Source organism: Marmota marmota, unplaced genomic scaffold, assembly GCF_001458135.2.
Source record: "Marmota marmota marmota unplaced genomic scaffold, marMar, whole genome shotgun sequence".
In the NCBI taxonomy this organism is placed as follows: domain Eukaryota; kingdom Metazoa; phylum Chordata; class Mammalia; order Rodentia; family Sciuridae; genus Marmota; species Marmota marmota.
Genome location: NW_026000048.1, coordinates 13,113,229 through 13,131,833, shown reverse-complemented (window position 1 = coordinate 13,131,833; position 18,605 = coordinate 13,113,229). Strand labels below are relative to the sequence as shown.

General features: G+C 34.8%; 1 protein-coding gene across 2 annotated transcripts in view; it reads left to right on the top strand.

Moving 5' to 3' along the window:
- The window catches only part of Myo3a (myosin IIIA), a 224,397-nt gene that overhangs the window by 17,930 nt on the left and 187,862 nt on the right, over positions 1-18,605 (top strand). For both annotated transcript variants that reach the window (XM_015495223.2, XM_048812677.1), the window contains exons 2-3: positions 1,498-1,682; positions 4,852-4,986. In XM_015495223.2, coding sequence (XP_015350709.1) covers positions 1,515-1,682; positions 4,852-4,986 — 303 coding nt within the window. In that variant the 5' untranslated portion in view covers positions 1,498-1,514. The remainder of the gene's footprint in view (positions 1-1,497; positions 1,683-4,851; positions 4,987-18,605) is intronic.

Sequence of the window (18,605 nt, the reverse complement as noted above, 5' to 3'; positions counted from 1 at the left end):
TTTTTTTTTTTTTTTTTTTTTTAAGCCTACCCCCTTTCCTGTAATTTTATAGAAATAGTTGAGTGTAATATAGAAAGAATGTGGAAGGTTAAAAACTTTACTTGGAAGTCAAGAAACCTGGGATCTTAGGTTATCTGTAAAATCTCTTTTACGAAATCACTTAACCTTATTGATTATTTCCTTAATTCATTTGACTAATTATTTTAGCACTTACCAGGTGCTAGGCATACAGTGAGGTATCAGATATCCTTTTGGCAAATAATATCTGATATCCTAAATGATACATGATGTCATTTATATATTTGTACATTTTAAATATAGTGTATTATATTTATATTTATGATGTACAAATATAGTAATGATATCAGATGTTGATATTATTGAGAATGATGTTGATAAATGACCTCACTGACCATGTTATTTTAATCAATTAGTTAGTTAATTAAAAATCATTTTAGCCGTCTGCCAGGTGCTAGGCACATGCAGTGAAATCAGATAGCAGTACAGTGTGCTACTGGATTGCAGAGGTAGGGCATGAAACTCAAACGGATGGAGGGTGGTCACATTTGGAGGAAATGGTATCTAAGCTAAAACCTTAAAGATAACTAAATGTTAGAATTTAGCAAAGAAGCCACAGGCAGAGGTGGGAGGGGATGGCGTATATTAAGACCCTAAAGCAAGAAGGAGAGGACCTGATGGATCCAGAGCAGCTGGATCATAATGTATGAGAGATGAGGCATCAGGAGATGAGGCTAGAAAATTAAGCAGTGGTTATATTGTAAGGGACCTGGTAGGCTATGTAAATAAATTTTCATCCTAAAAGCAGTAAGAGGACCCATTATTAGGTTTTACACAGAAAAGTGACATAAACTATTATCATTTATAATGTATAGGATTTTCCCAATGGATTAGACAAAGGGGAACGAAGGGAAGGGAGGGAAGAGGGGAATAGGAATTAATTGGCCATAACTTTCCTAGCCTTGTATTGGAATACACGACCAGGGTAACTCTGCATCATGTATAACCACCAGAACGGGATCCTAAATAGAATAAGTTATACTCTATGTATGTACAATTTGCCAAAATACATTCTGCTGTCATTATAACTACAAAGAAAAAATTAAAAATAATAATAATAAGGATTTGCATAAATGAGGAAATTGAACTTTATAATCTGTAAAGTTATTTATAAAGTTCTTTGATTCATTATAATATCTGAATATAAAGAAGTAAATCAAAATACTCTAAATATGTCTCTTTAATATGAAAAGAATTAATAGCAGTTAATATAAAGCCATATTACATTTAAGAATAAAGGTCTGCTTGCAAAGCATTATTAAGCTCATATTAAGAAATTAAATTTTTCTTTGTGAAGAACATTTGGTTACTCTTGTATATTTTTTTATCATATCAGTGAAATTATTAATTTCCCAAGAGCTTATGTGCCGCTTAATATCTCTAGTCACAAGCAGGTAAAACTGTACTTTTTCTCTCCAGTGATTTAAGCCTTAGAGATGTTTCCATTAATTGGAAAAACAATCATCTTTGATAACTTTCCTGATCCTTCTGATACATGGGAAATCACTGAAACTATTGGCAAAGGAACATACGGGAAAGTTTTTAAAGTACTGAATAAGAAAAATGGCCAAAAAGCAGCAGTCAAAATTCTGGATCCAATTCATGTAAGTAAATTTTGGCTTTTCCCCCTAATTAACTTTAATCTTATCTGTTTTAAACATTTAAAAAGTCTGCCAGTAGCTATTCATCACAATGTCATCCTAAAACAGATTACATTTTTAAAAAGTATGAAAAAGCCTACTTGTTTGATTTTCCTGATTTATGTACTTCACCTATATAATAAGGCACAATAAGTACTTGGTAAAGAACAATTGCATAAACAAGTAAATGCCCATGCTCAACAGCTCAGCAGTTGGTTTAGTATCATTTTAGATTTCAAAATCTTGTAAAAAAATGTGTCTAAAAGTAACCCTAAAATATCATTTTAACCAGAGCTTCCTTTCTTCCTGCATTCAATTAGGCTTCAGACAGAATTTCTTGTAAACCAAACCGAAGACAATTTTTTTTTTAATATTTATTTTTTAGGTGTAGATTGACACAGCACAATGCCTTTATTTTTATGTGGTGCTGAGGATTGAACCTGGGTCCACGCCCTTATTAGGCGAGCGTTCTATTGCTGAGCCACAATCCCAGCCCCCAATTTTTTTTTAAATGACATTTCTTAGAGAAGGGAAATTAATTTTTAGATCTGCTTAAATGTTTCCAGAGTAGAAATGGTGTGGGTCTATAATCAGGGTGAGGTTTCTAATTGGGAGGAATTGAATTTTCTGTTTAGTTCTCCCAGTTTGTGCTATAAAATCCATTATAACTCACCACGAAGAGTCTTCCCCCATTGTTTTGGGGGCAAAACAGTTTGATAAGGGAAAAATACCAAGCCTTTTCCTCATTGTGATTAGCAATGAGGAGACTGTAGAGGGTCTGTTTTCTGGAAATGAGAGCTGGCAGTTTTGGAGTATCTTCAGGCTGCCCAGAGTTACCTAGCTGTCCCATGGCACAAGGGTGGGCCAGAAGGAGCTCAGTTATCACATGCTCCCCAAACTCCTCTTGAGAGCAACTACTTCAGTTAGGAGACACAAACACATTGTGGAAGCATGGAATGATAGAAATGATGAAAAAGTGTGCGAGCAAAGTAGCAGAGTCCTAGGTCCTTATCACAGCTCATCCACTAACTAAACTAGAACACTGCAGAAGGTCTCTGGTGCTTCATTTGTTCTTCTTAAGTGCTTTTTTTTTTTTTTTGATAGTTTATTTCTGTTAAATCCATTATAACTTCACTCTAGCATATTATTTTAAGTAGAGAAAAGGAAAAAGAAGGTCTATTTTAAAGTAATAAATTAGACACACTAGATGAACAATGTGGGAAGCACTATGCTCAGGCTTAACTGAACTGTCTTTATGTTTCTTATGTAGGTCAGTTTTACTATTAGAGAGTAAAGAGAAGCACAAGTTCTGCTGCATCAAAAGAACTCTGCCTCTTTATTTCCTCTGGCTTTTGCTATTAGGCATTGGAATTCGACAGCAAGATGTCTGGGCCATAATGAGTGTGTTTCTCTCTTTTCTTTTTGATTAGGAAGATAAGTGGCTTTTAATACATGCAGTGTTTGTGGTCATACTTTACTCAGGTATACTTACAAACCTTGTAAATCAACTTCTTTACTATTTTAATGAAATGTTAACTACTATATTTGTTCTTTTGCGGATTTTATTCTTGTTGCAGTACCACTGTGTTTTCCTAAGAATTACTTATTTACTCTTCATTCATCATGTCACAAGTCAAATAAAAAGATTTATAATTGAGAAATCATCATCTTAAATACATTTAAATGCATTCATGTATTGTATAAAAGTTGGATTTCTTTAAAATAAGGGAGCGTTACTATTATGTATATTAAATTAGTACTTTTCTCTGCAAGGAAAGGATTGAATGAGCAGAACTGGACAGTAGTGTATTTAGAGTCCAGACCTGGATTTTACATGAACTGGCTGATGAACTTCTCTGAGCTTGACTTTCTTCCTTTACAATTAGAGCTCAAGTGTATATTTCTTTCTACTTCTATGATTCCATAATTCTGTGGTAAAACAACATAGACATTAAATGTCATTGTAAGAGCAATATTAGTGAGGGTTTTTCCTATTTATTACTCTGAGGTGCTTCACGAATATGCAATTTTCTAGAAACATCAGTTAAGTGGCTATAGTGCATTAGTAGCAAACTAAGCCAGGCGTGGTGGCACACACCGTAATCCCAGCTGCTTGAGAGGTTGAGGCAGGAGGATTGAGAGTTCAAAGCCAGCTTCAGCAATTCAGCAAGGGCCTAAGCAACTCAGTGAGATCCTGTCTCTAAACAAAATACAAAAAGGACTGGAGATGTGGCTCAGTGGTTAAGTGTCCCCTAGATTTAATCCCCAGTACCCTCTCCCACACACACACAAGCAAATTGTTCTACTTCTGGCACATGGACCATTAATTAACTTAAAATTATGTTCCATCTTTTATAATTTAACTTAATTTCACTTTTTTGGAAACAGGAATTTATTGCTTGCTTGACTGGGTCTTAAATAGCTTCTCAATATCTTATATTCCAAAGTAATAAAATAAGCTCACTTTCTATTCCTGAAAGTTTTTATTTCAAAGCAATGGCTTTGTTACTGTAACCCAGTTACTGATGAAATGAAACCACAATCACCTGAACTAGTCCTCCTACTGCATTTAAAAGTAGACTTTTAGGGCTGGGGATGTGGCTCAAGCGGTAGCATGCTTGCCTGGCATGCATGCGGCCCGGGTTCGATCTTCAGCACCACGTACAAACAAAGATGTTGTGTCCGCCGAAAACTAAGAATTAAATATTCTCTCTCTCTCTTTAAAAAAAAAAAAAAGACTTTATAAAAGTAGCCTTTTATTGCTGGGGGATAGCTTAGTTGGTAGAGTGCTTGCCTCGCATGCACAAGGCCCTGCGTTCAGTCCCCAGCAACACACACACACACACACACACACACACACACACACACGACTCACTATCTAAAGGTAACCTTTTATTTATTCCTGTTTAAATTCAATTAAATTAATATAATTTGAGATGCATTTGATTAGCATGAAAGTCACAATCTTTCCTCTTAATGCAAGAGAAATTTCAATAGATAGTACTAAGCACAATTCAAACTATTATGATTTTGCTTTAACAAAATTAAATTCTATATCTGATATTTGAATGTGTTTCTTTGACATTATTCATATTTTTCTCACCGCTTTCTTCTTATGATATTTTGAAACTAGGATATTGATGAAGAGATTGAAGCAGAGTATAATATTTTAAAAGCGCTTTCTGACCATCCTAATGTGGTTAAATTCTATGGGATTTATTTTAAGAAGGATAAAATAAATGGAGATAAGCTATGGCTGGTTCTTGAGGTAAGTGTTTTAGCATTACTTCTGTGGGTGGAAATTTGAGGTGCGGTCTTGGAATGATTTTATGTACACACAACATTGACACCATCAAATGCTTCAAATGCTTCTTTGTGTGTTCCTGTCTGATCATGTCCCTAGTTGAATGCTGTTGCCAGTTCTGGCCTTGTTATCTTAAGATATACGTCATGAAATTAAACATCTACAAAGATGATTAAAGATTAAAAGGAAATGAGTCCCCAATAAAATGTTGAGGAAATTGATGTTATTCTTTTCCTGCAGTTAAAAGGGATTTTGTTATAATATATATTGATTCGTCTACATTTTGTTCAGTTAACGTGGCTGAATCTGTACCAGGTGGTTGGGTGTAAGAGAAAGTTAATGTTAAGTGAGACTTCATTTGTCAAAAACAGCTGCAATTTTCTTTTTCTGCCTTTATTGACTGCTAATGGCTTAAACTTCAGTACCAGGTATTTACATTTATGGGGAAGTAAACTTACTAATAATGGTGTTAACACTGAATAAGCCTTCCAAAATATAACAGTATTTTCAATAGCCTTGTTGCCATCCAAATCTTTATATTGTATTATTTTACAAAATTTAAAAATTTTTAGCTAACCATTTATGCTCTTTAAAATATGGCAGTTTGTTTATGATTTCAAAATAATTTTATATTTCTGTAGTTTAAGGTAGCATATTTTTAGTGAAATCACACATGAAACAAAGATAAATTTATTCATCTAAATTTATTTATTCAAGTAAAAGAACACAAATTATGAACTTAAACCATTTAGCCTTACATTAGTGGAGAATTTTAAAGGTTTTATGTCTTGTTTGTATTTGTATATTTGAGATATAATGCTATGTAAATCCTTAGTGTAGTCTTGAGAAAATTTTGTTTATCCTATCAAAGCATTTTCAATAATGCATTTTTAATTTTTGTACATGTAGAATAATGGACAGATTAGCATTTAAACAGAGACTCTGGCTAATATAGGCCTAATTGGCAAGGAAACAAGGTATGAATCTTGGCCCAGAGTTTAGAAATATTGAATGAGACCAGTCATCATCTTTTAACCTATCAAATTCCTCTTTAGTTACATTGGCATTTCTCAATGTTAGCATTTGGAATTAGGTGAGAGTTGGAGACTCCTAGTAATAGTTGAATATTGTTTTGAGAGAGCAGAAAAGACTGATTAAAATGGTTTGGGAACATTTGGTGCAAGTAAAGTGGCATCCTGGTACAGCGAATCAGTAAAGTTGTAACACAGGGACTTGGAGCTTTGCCCTTATGTTTTATTATCAGATGGAGATATCCCTACATGGCTTAAGAAAAAATAATAGGTGAAGTTTAATAAGATGATATTTTAGAAATCTGATCTAGCTGAACTTAGGAAATGGGGGTGAAGGCATAAAGCAAGCAAGAAGTTGGCAAACTCTCTAGATAAGACTATTACTCTGCATATGTAAATTAGAGTAATTACATGTACACATAAGTGGCTAGATGTACAATTACCTGATTTATAAACATGAATGGTGCAGGTGCTGTGTTAGAGGCACTTTCAGAAAATTGGCTTGTGGCATCAATAGTTTGTGCTACAAAATGACTGCTAATTATACCTCTTATCATAATAAAGCCCCAATACATTATTTTGCATGAGTATATCCAAAAAGTGGTCACAGAGGGGTTGGTGTTACCCAGAGGATCATGCTAACAACACTGGGCTTCAAATGTGAGTCTGCATATGTAATCCAGTGGAGGGGTGTATCAGAGCAGTGAGTGACAGCCCTCATTGTAAACCTGGCATGTGCTGAAAGCTGTACCCGCCTACGCAAACTCCTGCACAGGGACTTTTCACCAGGAAAAACCATTTCACTTATATTTCAAACCAGAATTGAAATCTTAAGAATAATGTCGCCCCAAACCTTGCCAGGCAGTCTATTTTTAGTTGTGATTTTTTATTTTTTAAAAATTTTTTGATACAATTTTTCTCTTTCCTGTCTTTTTTTTTTCTTTATTTTGTTATCCTATAAATATTTGAGCATGACAGCATACAATATTTGGTTTAGGAGTTATTCCCTTAGTTCTCTGTATGTTCATTTTTAGGCTAAATATTGTCCAGGTTTAGATGAATTTCTGGTCCTCCATCTATACATTTGAATGAAATCACCTGTAAGAGAAGGGGTAGAAAGGGTGTTGTTTTTTTTTCTTTGTTTGCTCATTTGCTTTTTTACAGAACTTCTGTGGGAATTTTTATTGTTATAATATTCAAGATTTTTCTAATGATAGAGGCATAGAGCAAGAACCAGTGTTTTATGTTTCTTTTTATTTAGACCTCATTTTGCGATTTCTTACATCCTTTCTGCCTATTGCCATCCTATTGACTGACCTATTTAGTAAAGTACCACTTTTTACCTGGTACATCCTTTAATTCCTAGTGTCTACTCTTGAGGGTCTGTATGAAGAAAGGGGTTTGTGCATATGCTTATCATCTGAACCAGGAGACCAAAAACAAACAAACAAACAAACAAAAAACAGCCCAAATTGAGTTAAGTTACTCTTATATTAATCCTTTGCTACATATGAATACAAAGGGAAGAACAGGTTTAACTGTAATTTCCCCCTTCTTGGTTGACTGAACAACTACATTTTAACTATTTAAGGAAATCTAGACTTCTCTCTCAGCAGCTATTTGACTAGGCTGCCTTCTACCAGAATTCAGAGCTGGGACATCTTTCTGTTAAAAGACCCTTTCCCTCATAACCAATCCTAGCTGTAATTGCTCCTTTCACGGTGGTGATACAGAATGCATTCTATTATTCATCTGAATTGGCCCTGATTTGTTGGTTTTTAATAGTGACATTGCTTTCTCTCATTGCTTCTCAATTATAGCAATTTTTCTCTTTGAAATTATATCCCTTTCAGAAGATCAAATACTGGCAATTACAGGTGGTATCTGAAAGCATAAAAATTCAGTAAATAAGCAGAAAGCCTCTCAACCACACATTTTAGGACACCGAAGTGGTTTTCATAGGCATAAATACTACTTTCATATGTCACGTGTTATTGATTTTTCTGTTTTTTATCCTTCCATCTAGTATGTAATAGAAGGCTTGTCATGAGGAAAGGAAATAGGATGATAGAAAGATGTTTGGAATGAGTGAGTGGTTTCTGTTTGTTCAGCTGTTAACTCTTTAATGTTATGTACACAGAAGGGACACAAAGCTATTGCCATTTGTGTATGTGTGAAGGGTCGGGGAAGCAGGCAGGAGTGGGAAGCCAGGCTTTTGCTTCCTCTGATTGTACAACATCGTTCCTTCCTGCCTTTGGCAGTTCACAAGTGCAGTGGGGTAGCAGACTGACAGTGTGATTCCTTTCATGTTCTTAGGGCTGGAACAGCCATTCCCAGTTCTCACATAAAAGGCTATTATTTGCTGTGCTCGCAACAGAATAGACAGCCAATTAACTAGAGTCATTTCATTTTAGGTTTCGTTTAAAGGAAAATATAAGAAAAAGGTCTAAATGTGATTTTTTATACTCTTTAACCTAGGATATAATATGTGTGTGTGTGTTTGTGTGTGTGTGTGTATGGGTGTATTTATGTATGTATATAAACTCTTCTATGTCCTTCTGCTGTAGCAGTACTTCAGTGCTTGCAAAAGAATATGCTTCTCTGAATACAGTTTGTAGTATAACTACAAGGGAAAAAGATGTGGGATGACCAGAGAAATCTTGCTATTTAATAAATGAATAGGTTTTTATTGTACACATTAAAATATTTCTTATAAGTTATTTTCTCTTTACCATAGATATCTTGTTGTTAATATTACGAATGTATGATGGTAACTTTAAAACCATTTTAGGGTAGGAAACTTTCCTATATTTTGACGTATTGGTTACATGGTTATATACACTTACAAAAATATTTCCAGTTGCATATCATGTCTGATGTCAATAGTAATTATAAAATACAGCTTCTGGTTTACAGAGCAGAAGAGTAATGTGAAATTTTTAAACATTGTGAAATTGTACATTAGAAAGTGTCTGGTAGGTGGTGGTGCTAGCTTTCATGAATATTTCATGAGAATTTTATTGGAATCTAGAATTATGTACATTGGTGTATTTTATTGAAATTAAATCAAATATGCTACACTTTGAAGAGGTACCTTCCATACCATATGAAAAGATGACCTTTATTTTGAATGTGTGGGTGTGTTTGTGTGTGTGTGCATAAATAAGCTCACAGAACTTAAGTTCAGTCATTTATTTTTTCCATAAACAGTAATCCCTTACTTTGAGCAAGTCATTTTGGTACATTATAGATGCTCAATAGGGGACAAGATGAGTTCTGTCATCAGTCTAGTAGTTGGGAAAGAATTGAAAAATTAAAAAAAATTAAATTATTATGTATTTGTTTTAGTGCTGTGAGGATCATAAATGGGTATGTTAACAGAATAAAAGACAAGATGTAATTAATCATTAATATGACACCAGAATACAAAAAAGGGGGGATAGTCTTGGTGCCTTTATTCTTTGAAGTACCCTATAGGCTACTCCGATAGTAAGAATTTGACCTTACATTGAACCTACTGAATTAAAAACTCCAGGAATGGAGACTTGGAAACCGTATTTAAAAAACATAAATGTACTAAGATGATTCTTATCAAAGGCAAGTTTGTGAAAAACTATAAGAGCACTCAAAATTCATTATACATAAAAATATTCTGGCAACATCTGCTTCTGGTGGTGATAGTATGGGTATTGACATGCTTTTGTCCCTAGAAAACTGGACAAAACTGGGCAGAAATAACATTTTCAAATATTGGAAAAGAAAGCTTAGGAGTCTGACATTTAGAAAAGGAAACAAATGAGTGAACACTGTAATCGCCTCATCTTTATTCTTGGAGACAGTTTTCAGACCATAGGCCCAAGGAGGACATTCCCAAGGACACTAGAGCAGTCCTGCTGAGCTGAAAAATTGCAAGGGCCCAGTTGGCTGGAATTTTCAGAGAAGAGGGATCTATGCAGAAAAAAAGGTTTGTAGAACTCTACATATAGGTTATCTATTTAATCTAAATGAAGATCTGAAAGTCTTTGACTGAAATCTAAGGTGGTTTAGGTGTAGAGCTTGATTTCAGGCATTGGGTAAAGAATAATAACCACAGCAAAAGTGGGGATAGTCTAGCAAAAGTTACTCTGGGGCTGTAATCCACACAATCAGTGGAGTTTTTGCAGGGTTGAGAGGTGCTTGAGTTCTGACCACCCAACTGGAGAAACTTCATTGAGTACTTGAAGGGTACTTTCTACCCTTCGTAGAAACCCTGGACAGTTTATCTATTAGAGGAAGGGCTTACCTAGTCCTAAAAGGTGAGTTTTCTGAAAGGTTCAGGTTGCTCCACAAATTAACTGCCTGCCAGAACAAAATTCAACACACATTAATGGAAGACAGCAAAATTCAGACATTCCATAATGTAACATTACCCAAGTTCAGCTACAGGATTAAATTCCTAGACCTGCGAAGAAGCAGGAAAACATAAACCAGCCTCAGAAGAAAAATTGGTCAATACAAAAAGACCCAGAAAAGCAGATATTGGAATAAGCAGGTTAGGACTTTAAAACAGTTATAAATATGCATGAGTAGTTAAAGGAAAACGTTAATGTTGACAAAAGTGGAAACTATGAAATAGAACTGAAGGTAATTCCTAGAACAAAAAATGTAATATGTATGTGAAAAAATAACAGAATATAATAGCAAATTAGACAAATGGGAGAAAAGATTATGAACTTGAAGATAGGCACATCAGAGCTGTCCAAACTGAAACATAGTTATAAAAACAACAAAGAATGACAGGGAGAAAAAACTTCTGTGACCTCTGAGACATTACTTAGTCTTCTAACCAAAGGGTAGAAGACATTCTGAGACATTCTGCTGTCTCAGAATGATGGAGGTGGAAGGGGAAGGATACAAGATTTAAATAAATAATGGCTGAAGTTTGGCTAAATATGATGAACACTAAAAATGCTATTGTGGATGTCAAGAAAATTTTTTAAAAAATCTCCCAAAGAGATAAGAAAATCATTCTAAGACATGCCGTAATCAAAATGCTGAAAAGTAATAATAAGAAGTATAAGGAATTAAAAAAACATTGTTATGTAATGAAGGATTTATAGATAAAAGTGACCACTGATCTATAATTAAATGCATTAGAATCACGTCTTTGAAGTACTGAAAGTAAAATGCTGTCAACTTGGAATTGTTTATCTGGTGAAAATATTATTCATCAAGGAAGCCAAAATCAGAATAGAAATTTTTGTTAAATGAAAAAAATTTTACCACCAGAAACCTGCTTTATAAAAAATGTCAAAGAGCATTTTTCAGGCTAAATGAAAATGATTCCTGACTTAAGGAGGGAATAAAGAATATCGTCAGTGGTAAATGTAAGGATAAATATGAAATGTTTTACTTTATATTTTTGTCTATTAAAATCCACAGTCATAACTATGTACATGTATACAACATGTAGAACTAAGATATGTGATAATTATAGCAAAGGTGCAGGAGAGAAAAATTGGAAATATATAGTTTCCAGTGTCTTATGTTAGATGTGAAGTGGCAAAATTATTAATTTAGATTGTGGCAAGTTAAAGGTGCATATTATAAACCCTCAGGCAATGGATAAAGATAAAGTGAAGTATAGTGAATAACGTAGTAGAGGACAAAATGGAGCACTAAAAATATTCAGACCAAAAGAGAGTAGGAAAATAGGAAAAAGAGAACAGAGAATAGATAAGGCACGTAGAAAAATAGCAAGATGGTAGAATTAAACCCAATCATTTATAATTAGATTTATAATATGGTAGAAATTGCCAGACTGGATGAAAAATAAGTATGAACATGCTTTAAATGTATGGACATGGATATGTAGATTAAAATTAAAATGATGGCAAAAGATATACCATGGAAACTTAATAGAAAGCTGGAGTGACTATATTAATGTTAGACAAAGCAACTTCCAGTCAAACAGTACAATCAGAGACAAATGACATAAAGGTAGATTCATTTAGAGGATACAATACCCCTAAATTTGTGTGTATTTAATAACAAAGTTTTAAAATGTGTGAGGTAAAAATTGACAGAACCGAATAAAAGAGAGAGAAAGAGAGAGAGAGAGAGAGAGAGAGAGAGAGAGAGAAACAGATGGATCCACAATATTAAATAGTGTGTTAGTTAGCTTTTCCTTAATGTGAGCAAAATACCTGAAATGAATAGCTTATGGAGGAAGGATTTCCTTGGGCTCCTGGTTTCAGTAACTTCAGTCCATGATCAATCGGCTGATTCCATTGCTTTGGGCCCGAGCTGAGGCAGAACACCATGGCAGAAGAATGTGTCAGAGGAAAAGCTGCTTACTTCATGGCATCCAGGAGGCAGAAAGGGCTACCAGGGCTGGGGACAAGAAAAACCCTTCCAGGACATGCTCCTAGGGATGTGCTTTCTCCAACAATGCCATACTTCCCACAGTTTCCACCACCTCCCCATAGTCCATTCAGCTATTGTGATAGGTTAAATACGAGGTGCCCCTCAAAAGCTCATGTAGGCGAGAGCACAACAATGTTCAGAGGTGAAATGATTAGATAACGAGAACTGCAACCTCACTGGTGGTTATACACTGATGTGCATTAATCGGGTGTACCTGTTGGCAGGTAGGGTATACTGGAGTAAGTAGCTCATGGGAGGAGTGCCTTTGGTGAGTGGAGTTCTTTCTCTGCTTCCTGGTTGCCGTGTCCTGAGCTGCTTTCCTTCATGATATGCTGCCTCACCTCAAGCCTACTGCTATGGAGTCCATTTATTGATTCACTAATGAGATCTGGGCATTTATGATCCAAGTGTTTCCCAAAAGCCTTGCCTCTGAAATTGGCTGCACTGGGGACCAAGCCTTCAACATGGGACTTTGGGGAACATTCCAGATTGAAATCATAACAAATCTCAGTTTCAAAATCATTTCCTTAATAATTTGAAGAGTAAGTAGAAAGGTATTAGAAATACAGAAGGCTTGAATATTCTATACTGCAAAATAAACCTGATAAGGTGGGCCTGCTAGCAGTGAGTTCTCTGAGATTTGTTTACTAAGGGATGTCTTCATTTCCTTTTCCTTTTTGAAAGATAGTTTTGCTGGGTAAAACAGTCTTGGTGGTTAGGGTCTTTGCGTTTTGCACATTGAACATGCCATCCTTATAGCTTTTAGCCTACATTGTTTCTGATGAGGAGTCAGCTGTTAATCTTATTGCATTTCCTTGTATGTGACAGTTGGCTTTATTCCTGTCACTTTAAAGATTTTCCTTTTATCTTGAGCTGTCAACACTTACTATTATGTAACTAACCATGGATTTCTGCTTTCATCCTGCTTGAGTTCATTGAACTTTCTGTGGAAATTTGTGGAAATTTCAGCCATTATGTGTTCATTAATTGCTGCTCATTTTCTCTCCTTTCTTCTGGTACTGCCATTACATGTATGCTAGTATGCTTACATTTCTTTAAGAATTTTATTTATTTTCATTCCTTCTCTCTTTTCTTCATATTTTATAATCCTTATCAATCTATCTATAAGTTTGCTAATTATTTTTTCTGCCAGTCCATATCCACTACTGAGTCCCTCTGGTGACCTTTTTATTTCCATTATTGTACTTTTCAACTCCATAATTGACATTTCTGTCTCTTTTATGGGTTCCATCTCTATTGATAGTCTCTATTTGATAAGATATTCCTATCAAACCTTTCTTTACTTCTTTAAATACTGTTTCCTTTAGTACTTGGAACATATTTGTAATTCCTGCTTTGAAATCTTTGTTAACTCCACTATTTGGACCATTTCATATGCAATTTATTTTGGCTGTTTTTTTATATGGATGACATTTTCTTATTCCTTTCCAAATATATATATTTGGTTGAAAACTGGATATTTTAGGTGATTCTGTTGTCAGAATTCTGGACATAATCCATTCTGGGGAGTTGGTGGAAGATCGTTTGCTTATTTATTTGTTTAATAATTTGGCTGGACTATTTTAGTGAAATTTGTTTCCCCTATAGTATGAAATCTCTCGTGTCACTACTCAGAGGGCACAGCTAGGGACTATGCACAGTCATCCTGGAACCACAGTGATTTTAACAGGGCTCTCCTTGTATCTTTCCTTGACCTTTCTATAAAGCTTTTGTTGGAATTACACTTAGCTACTGGACTCTGCACTTGCTTGCTGGTTCCTTGATTGTTCTCAGCAATGTCCTAGGGCACAAATTATTTCACAATCTGATCCAATTAAATGCATGCCTCCTTTCAAGAGTAATTTCTGTGTCTAGTCTTTGAGGTTTGTTCTGACCCCAGGAGAGTTCTTAACTATTTCTTTGTTGGGGTCAGTCTCCTGACCTAGCTGGTCTTGGGTTAATTTGTTGCCCCCATAGAATTATTATCCCCTTTGTAGTTACTAAAATCTCTGCTGTTTTCAAGAGTCTTCTTGGGCTTGAACTTCCCCTAAGTTCCTCTCCAATAAAATCAGGAATATTGGGGCATACTTTGGAGTTCTCTGTTGTTATGGCTCCCTCTCCACCTAGACAAAATCCCCAAGCCACTGTTCTGGGATTGGCAGCATCTCTTGTAGGGATGCCCTCCATCATGAGCAGAACTCTGAACCAGAAAGGTAAGTAACTTCTATTTGTTCAATTTGCCTGTTATACCATGGTAACCTATGCCTAATGAGCAAGCTGGGGTACAGGTGATTTGATTCCATTATTCTCAGGCAGCTGCACCTAAGTTCAGACCTCCACCCCATAAATGGCGGGGGGAGGGCTGAATGGAAAAAAAGAATCTCTTGCATTTTCCTGGGATTTAGCCTCTGCAATGTAGAGTTGGGGAGTGTGTGGGAAATGCTCATTGCTCCTCTGGAGAATACCTTGGTGAGAACTGTGAGGAGCAGGAACCCAATCTTCTTGGCAACATCCACCTAGAGTGGATGTCACACTGAATTGGCTGGGCATGTGGGGTGAGGGTGGTTCCTAGTGCTACAGACTCTTGCAGTTTTTACTGAGATTGAGTTATGACCTTGAATGTGAATTCATTTGCTGAATGCTCTTTCATGACACTTTCTGAAGTCTTTAAATTGTTCTTCTAATTTTTACTGTTTATGATTGTCTCACTGGAGAATGGATCCATGAGTTCTCTGCATTACCATCTTGGAAACAAGAATCCTGTGACATACTGAAGAAACAATTAATTAGTTCTATTCACTCATTTTAAGAGGTCAGCATTGTAATTACAAAAGAAGACCAAGATATTAAAAGAAAATTTGAGTCCATTGGAAAGCAAGGATCAAATTTTTTCTCTCAGATGTGGAATATAGAAAAAAAGGATAAAAAACTGATCTTATTAAAATAAAAGGGAGAGCAATAGTGTACAGTAAGGGCATCAAGAGGGAAGGGAGGAAAGAAGGGAAGGTATGGGGAAGTCCTGCGGAATGAAATCCACCATATCATATAATTTCCATCTGTGAATATACCACAATGAATATACATAATCATATATATATTTATATATACCTATACTGCATTAAAAATAATAATAATAGTAGAAGGGAGATTAGAGTAAGAGGATTGGGGGAGGGAGGAGAAGAGAGAAAGGGAAGTACTGGGGCATGACTTGATCAAATTATGTTATGAGCATGCAAAATATGGCATAATGAATCCCACTGTTGTATATGATTATAATGCACCAAGAAAACAAAGACTTGAGTATAATATTCCACATGAACATATATGCAAAAAATCCTTCACAAATTTTTTATGAGGTACCAGAGATTGAACTCAGGGGCACTTAACCACTGAGCCACATCCCTAGCCCTATCTTGTATTTTATTTAGAGACAGAGTCTCACTAAGTTGCTTAGTGTCTCGCTTTTTCTGAGACTGGCTTTGAACTCAGATCCTCCTGCCTCAGCTTCCCGAACCACTGGGATTACATGCGTGTGCCACCACACCTGGCTTACTTCACAAAATTTTTACCAATTAAATCCAAAAATATAGAAAAAATATTATTGCATCATGATAGAACAGGCTTATTCCAGGAATATAAGTTTGTTAAAACATTGTTAGAATATGAAAAATTTACTGCACCATAATTGCAATTGAAAGAATCAAAGTGAAAAAATCATACAAATATAGGTGCTAAAATTCAACACCCATATGTGATAAACACTCTCAGTACACTAGGAATAATCAAATTTTCGCCTAATAATAAAGTGTACCCACCCAATTTAAAAATAAGCGAGCAAAATATTTGGACACTCTATAAAGCTGTGTGTGTGTGTGTGTGTATGAAAATCATGTATATAGGCTTTATAAATTACATAATATAATATTATCTATGTTTGATTAAAGAAAATGCATATTATATATAATTAAAGAATAATATACATTATATATATATTTGGTATCTTTAGTCTTTGTGGAAATTTAAATTAAAACGACAGTGAGATACTATCAGACACCTATGAAAGTGTCTAAAATTAAAAGGCTAATAATACCAAGTATTGGTGGGATTGTGGAACAAATCGAACTCTTACACATTGCTTATGGCAGTGTAAAATGGTGCAGTTACTTTGGAAGTGTACAGAAGTGTCTTACAATATTATACATATACCTAATAGATGGCCATGAAGATTCACTTGTAGATTTTTGCTAAATATTAGTATCTATAAAAAGACTCAAACTTGAATGTTGATGGTACTTTTATAAAATGAACAATGTAAAAACCAGAAAATAAGAGTTTCTGCTTTTGTGGCATCATGCTGAACATGGTCAGACTAAGAAAATGACCTCAGGACATTCTTTGAATAAACAAAACACAGTTGAAAAAAATAGCAAAAGTGAAAACCAGCAAACGTGAGAAATGCTAACTGCAGAAATTAGAAATTAGCTTTTTTTAAATTTAGAGATTTGAGTAAAAATCTTATACTGTCTCCTAACACAGTAAAGGCAGAATACACTCAGAGAACTTAGTAGACACTGGCTTTGGAAGTTGGTTGCAAAGATTGGTTGATGAAACATTTTGACTGAGGTTGGGATTTTTTTTTTTTTTTATGCTTGCCTACTGCCAGGATAGAGAATTCACTTTCAGTGCTGCTGTTATTTAATTAGTCTAGCTCTGGCCTAGGAAAATTGTACTCCAATTTTGTTTGATTAAAGAACATTATGTGTCTATTTTAGCATTGTATTGCAAAGCTATACTTAAGAGTTTTGGGTCTCCTATTATAAATTCTCTTTTAGTCTGTCTTAGTGGTTTAGAAATTGTATAGGCTAACTATGACATCATCTGTTCACCTATTATTTTGAGAGAAACATCAGCTCATTTTTGTCTTTTATGATCTATTGCCTAATTAAAGAATATTTGCATTTTATTTTATGTATTTTAATCCTTCATGTTCATAAAGAACAAATGGATATTTCAGTTTTAAGGATACCTTGTTACTTTTCTTTGTTACACATGGAAAATGCATTTCATACTAGTTGAGCACAAGTGAATTTCATCTAAGACCATTAAAGATTTACTAATTCTTAATGAGGAATTAGGGAGTTCATGACAGTATCATATTTGAGGAGTCTTTGGGAAGATCTTCAGCCACAAAATAATTTGTGGAGTATCGATTTTTGTACTTATTATCAATTTAATAATCTTCATTTTATTTTCTCCCTCTCCTTCCATTTGTTTTCCATTTCAGCTTGACTTTTTGAAGTTTCATTCATAAAACTTCTTTGTATTCTGAAAATTAAGCCAGGAGTCCTGCTTAGGCAACAGTCAGAAAAATAAATTCTGTGCATGGAAAGGGAATGGAAGGGTTGGGAAGGAACCAAAAGGAAGGAATTATTAAGAACTTAGATTTTGGGCCGGGGATGTGGCTCAAGTGGTAGCGCGCTCGCCTCGAATTCGAGGGTTTGATCCTCAGCACCACATACAAACAAAGATGTTGTGTCCGCTGATAACTAAAAAATAAATATTAAAATTCTCCCTCTCTCTCTCTCTCTCTCCCTCTCTCTTTAAAAAAAAAAAAAAAGAACTTAGATTTTTCCCCCAGTCAGGGTCCTTGTAAAACCTTGCCCAATCAATGTTTTCCCCTAATGGTAAACACAACAACAGCCAAGCAGACAAACTAATATAAACTAATATATAGAAGAAAAGAAATGAAGAAAATAGTTGACTTAAAATCTTGTCATTTGTGATTTTTCTTGTCACTAATCTCAGGAATTAAAATAATTGTGGGGTATTTCTTTTTTCAGTGTTACTTAACAAATGAAATGAATGAAAGAATGAGTAAGTGAATAAAACCTGTGTGTCTCAGGCCCTACAAAATAGGAATTCTGTGCCTTTGAAGGACAAGAGGCTGGGTTTCCATTGACTCTAGCATACATACAAAGCCGTAAATACAACAAGTGTTAAAATCTTGGTGTTTGTTCTTTATAAAATAGATGCACAAGAGAGAAAGGAATTTCTTCTTTCTCTTTGGGTTTTTATTTTATTTATTTATTTATTTTTGTGTGTGAGTGTGTGTGTGTGTGTGTGTGAGAGAGAGAGAGAGAGAGAGAG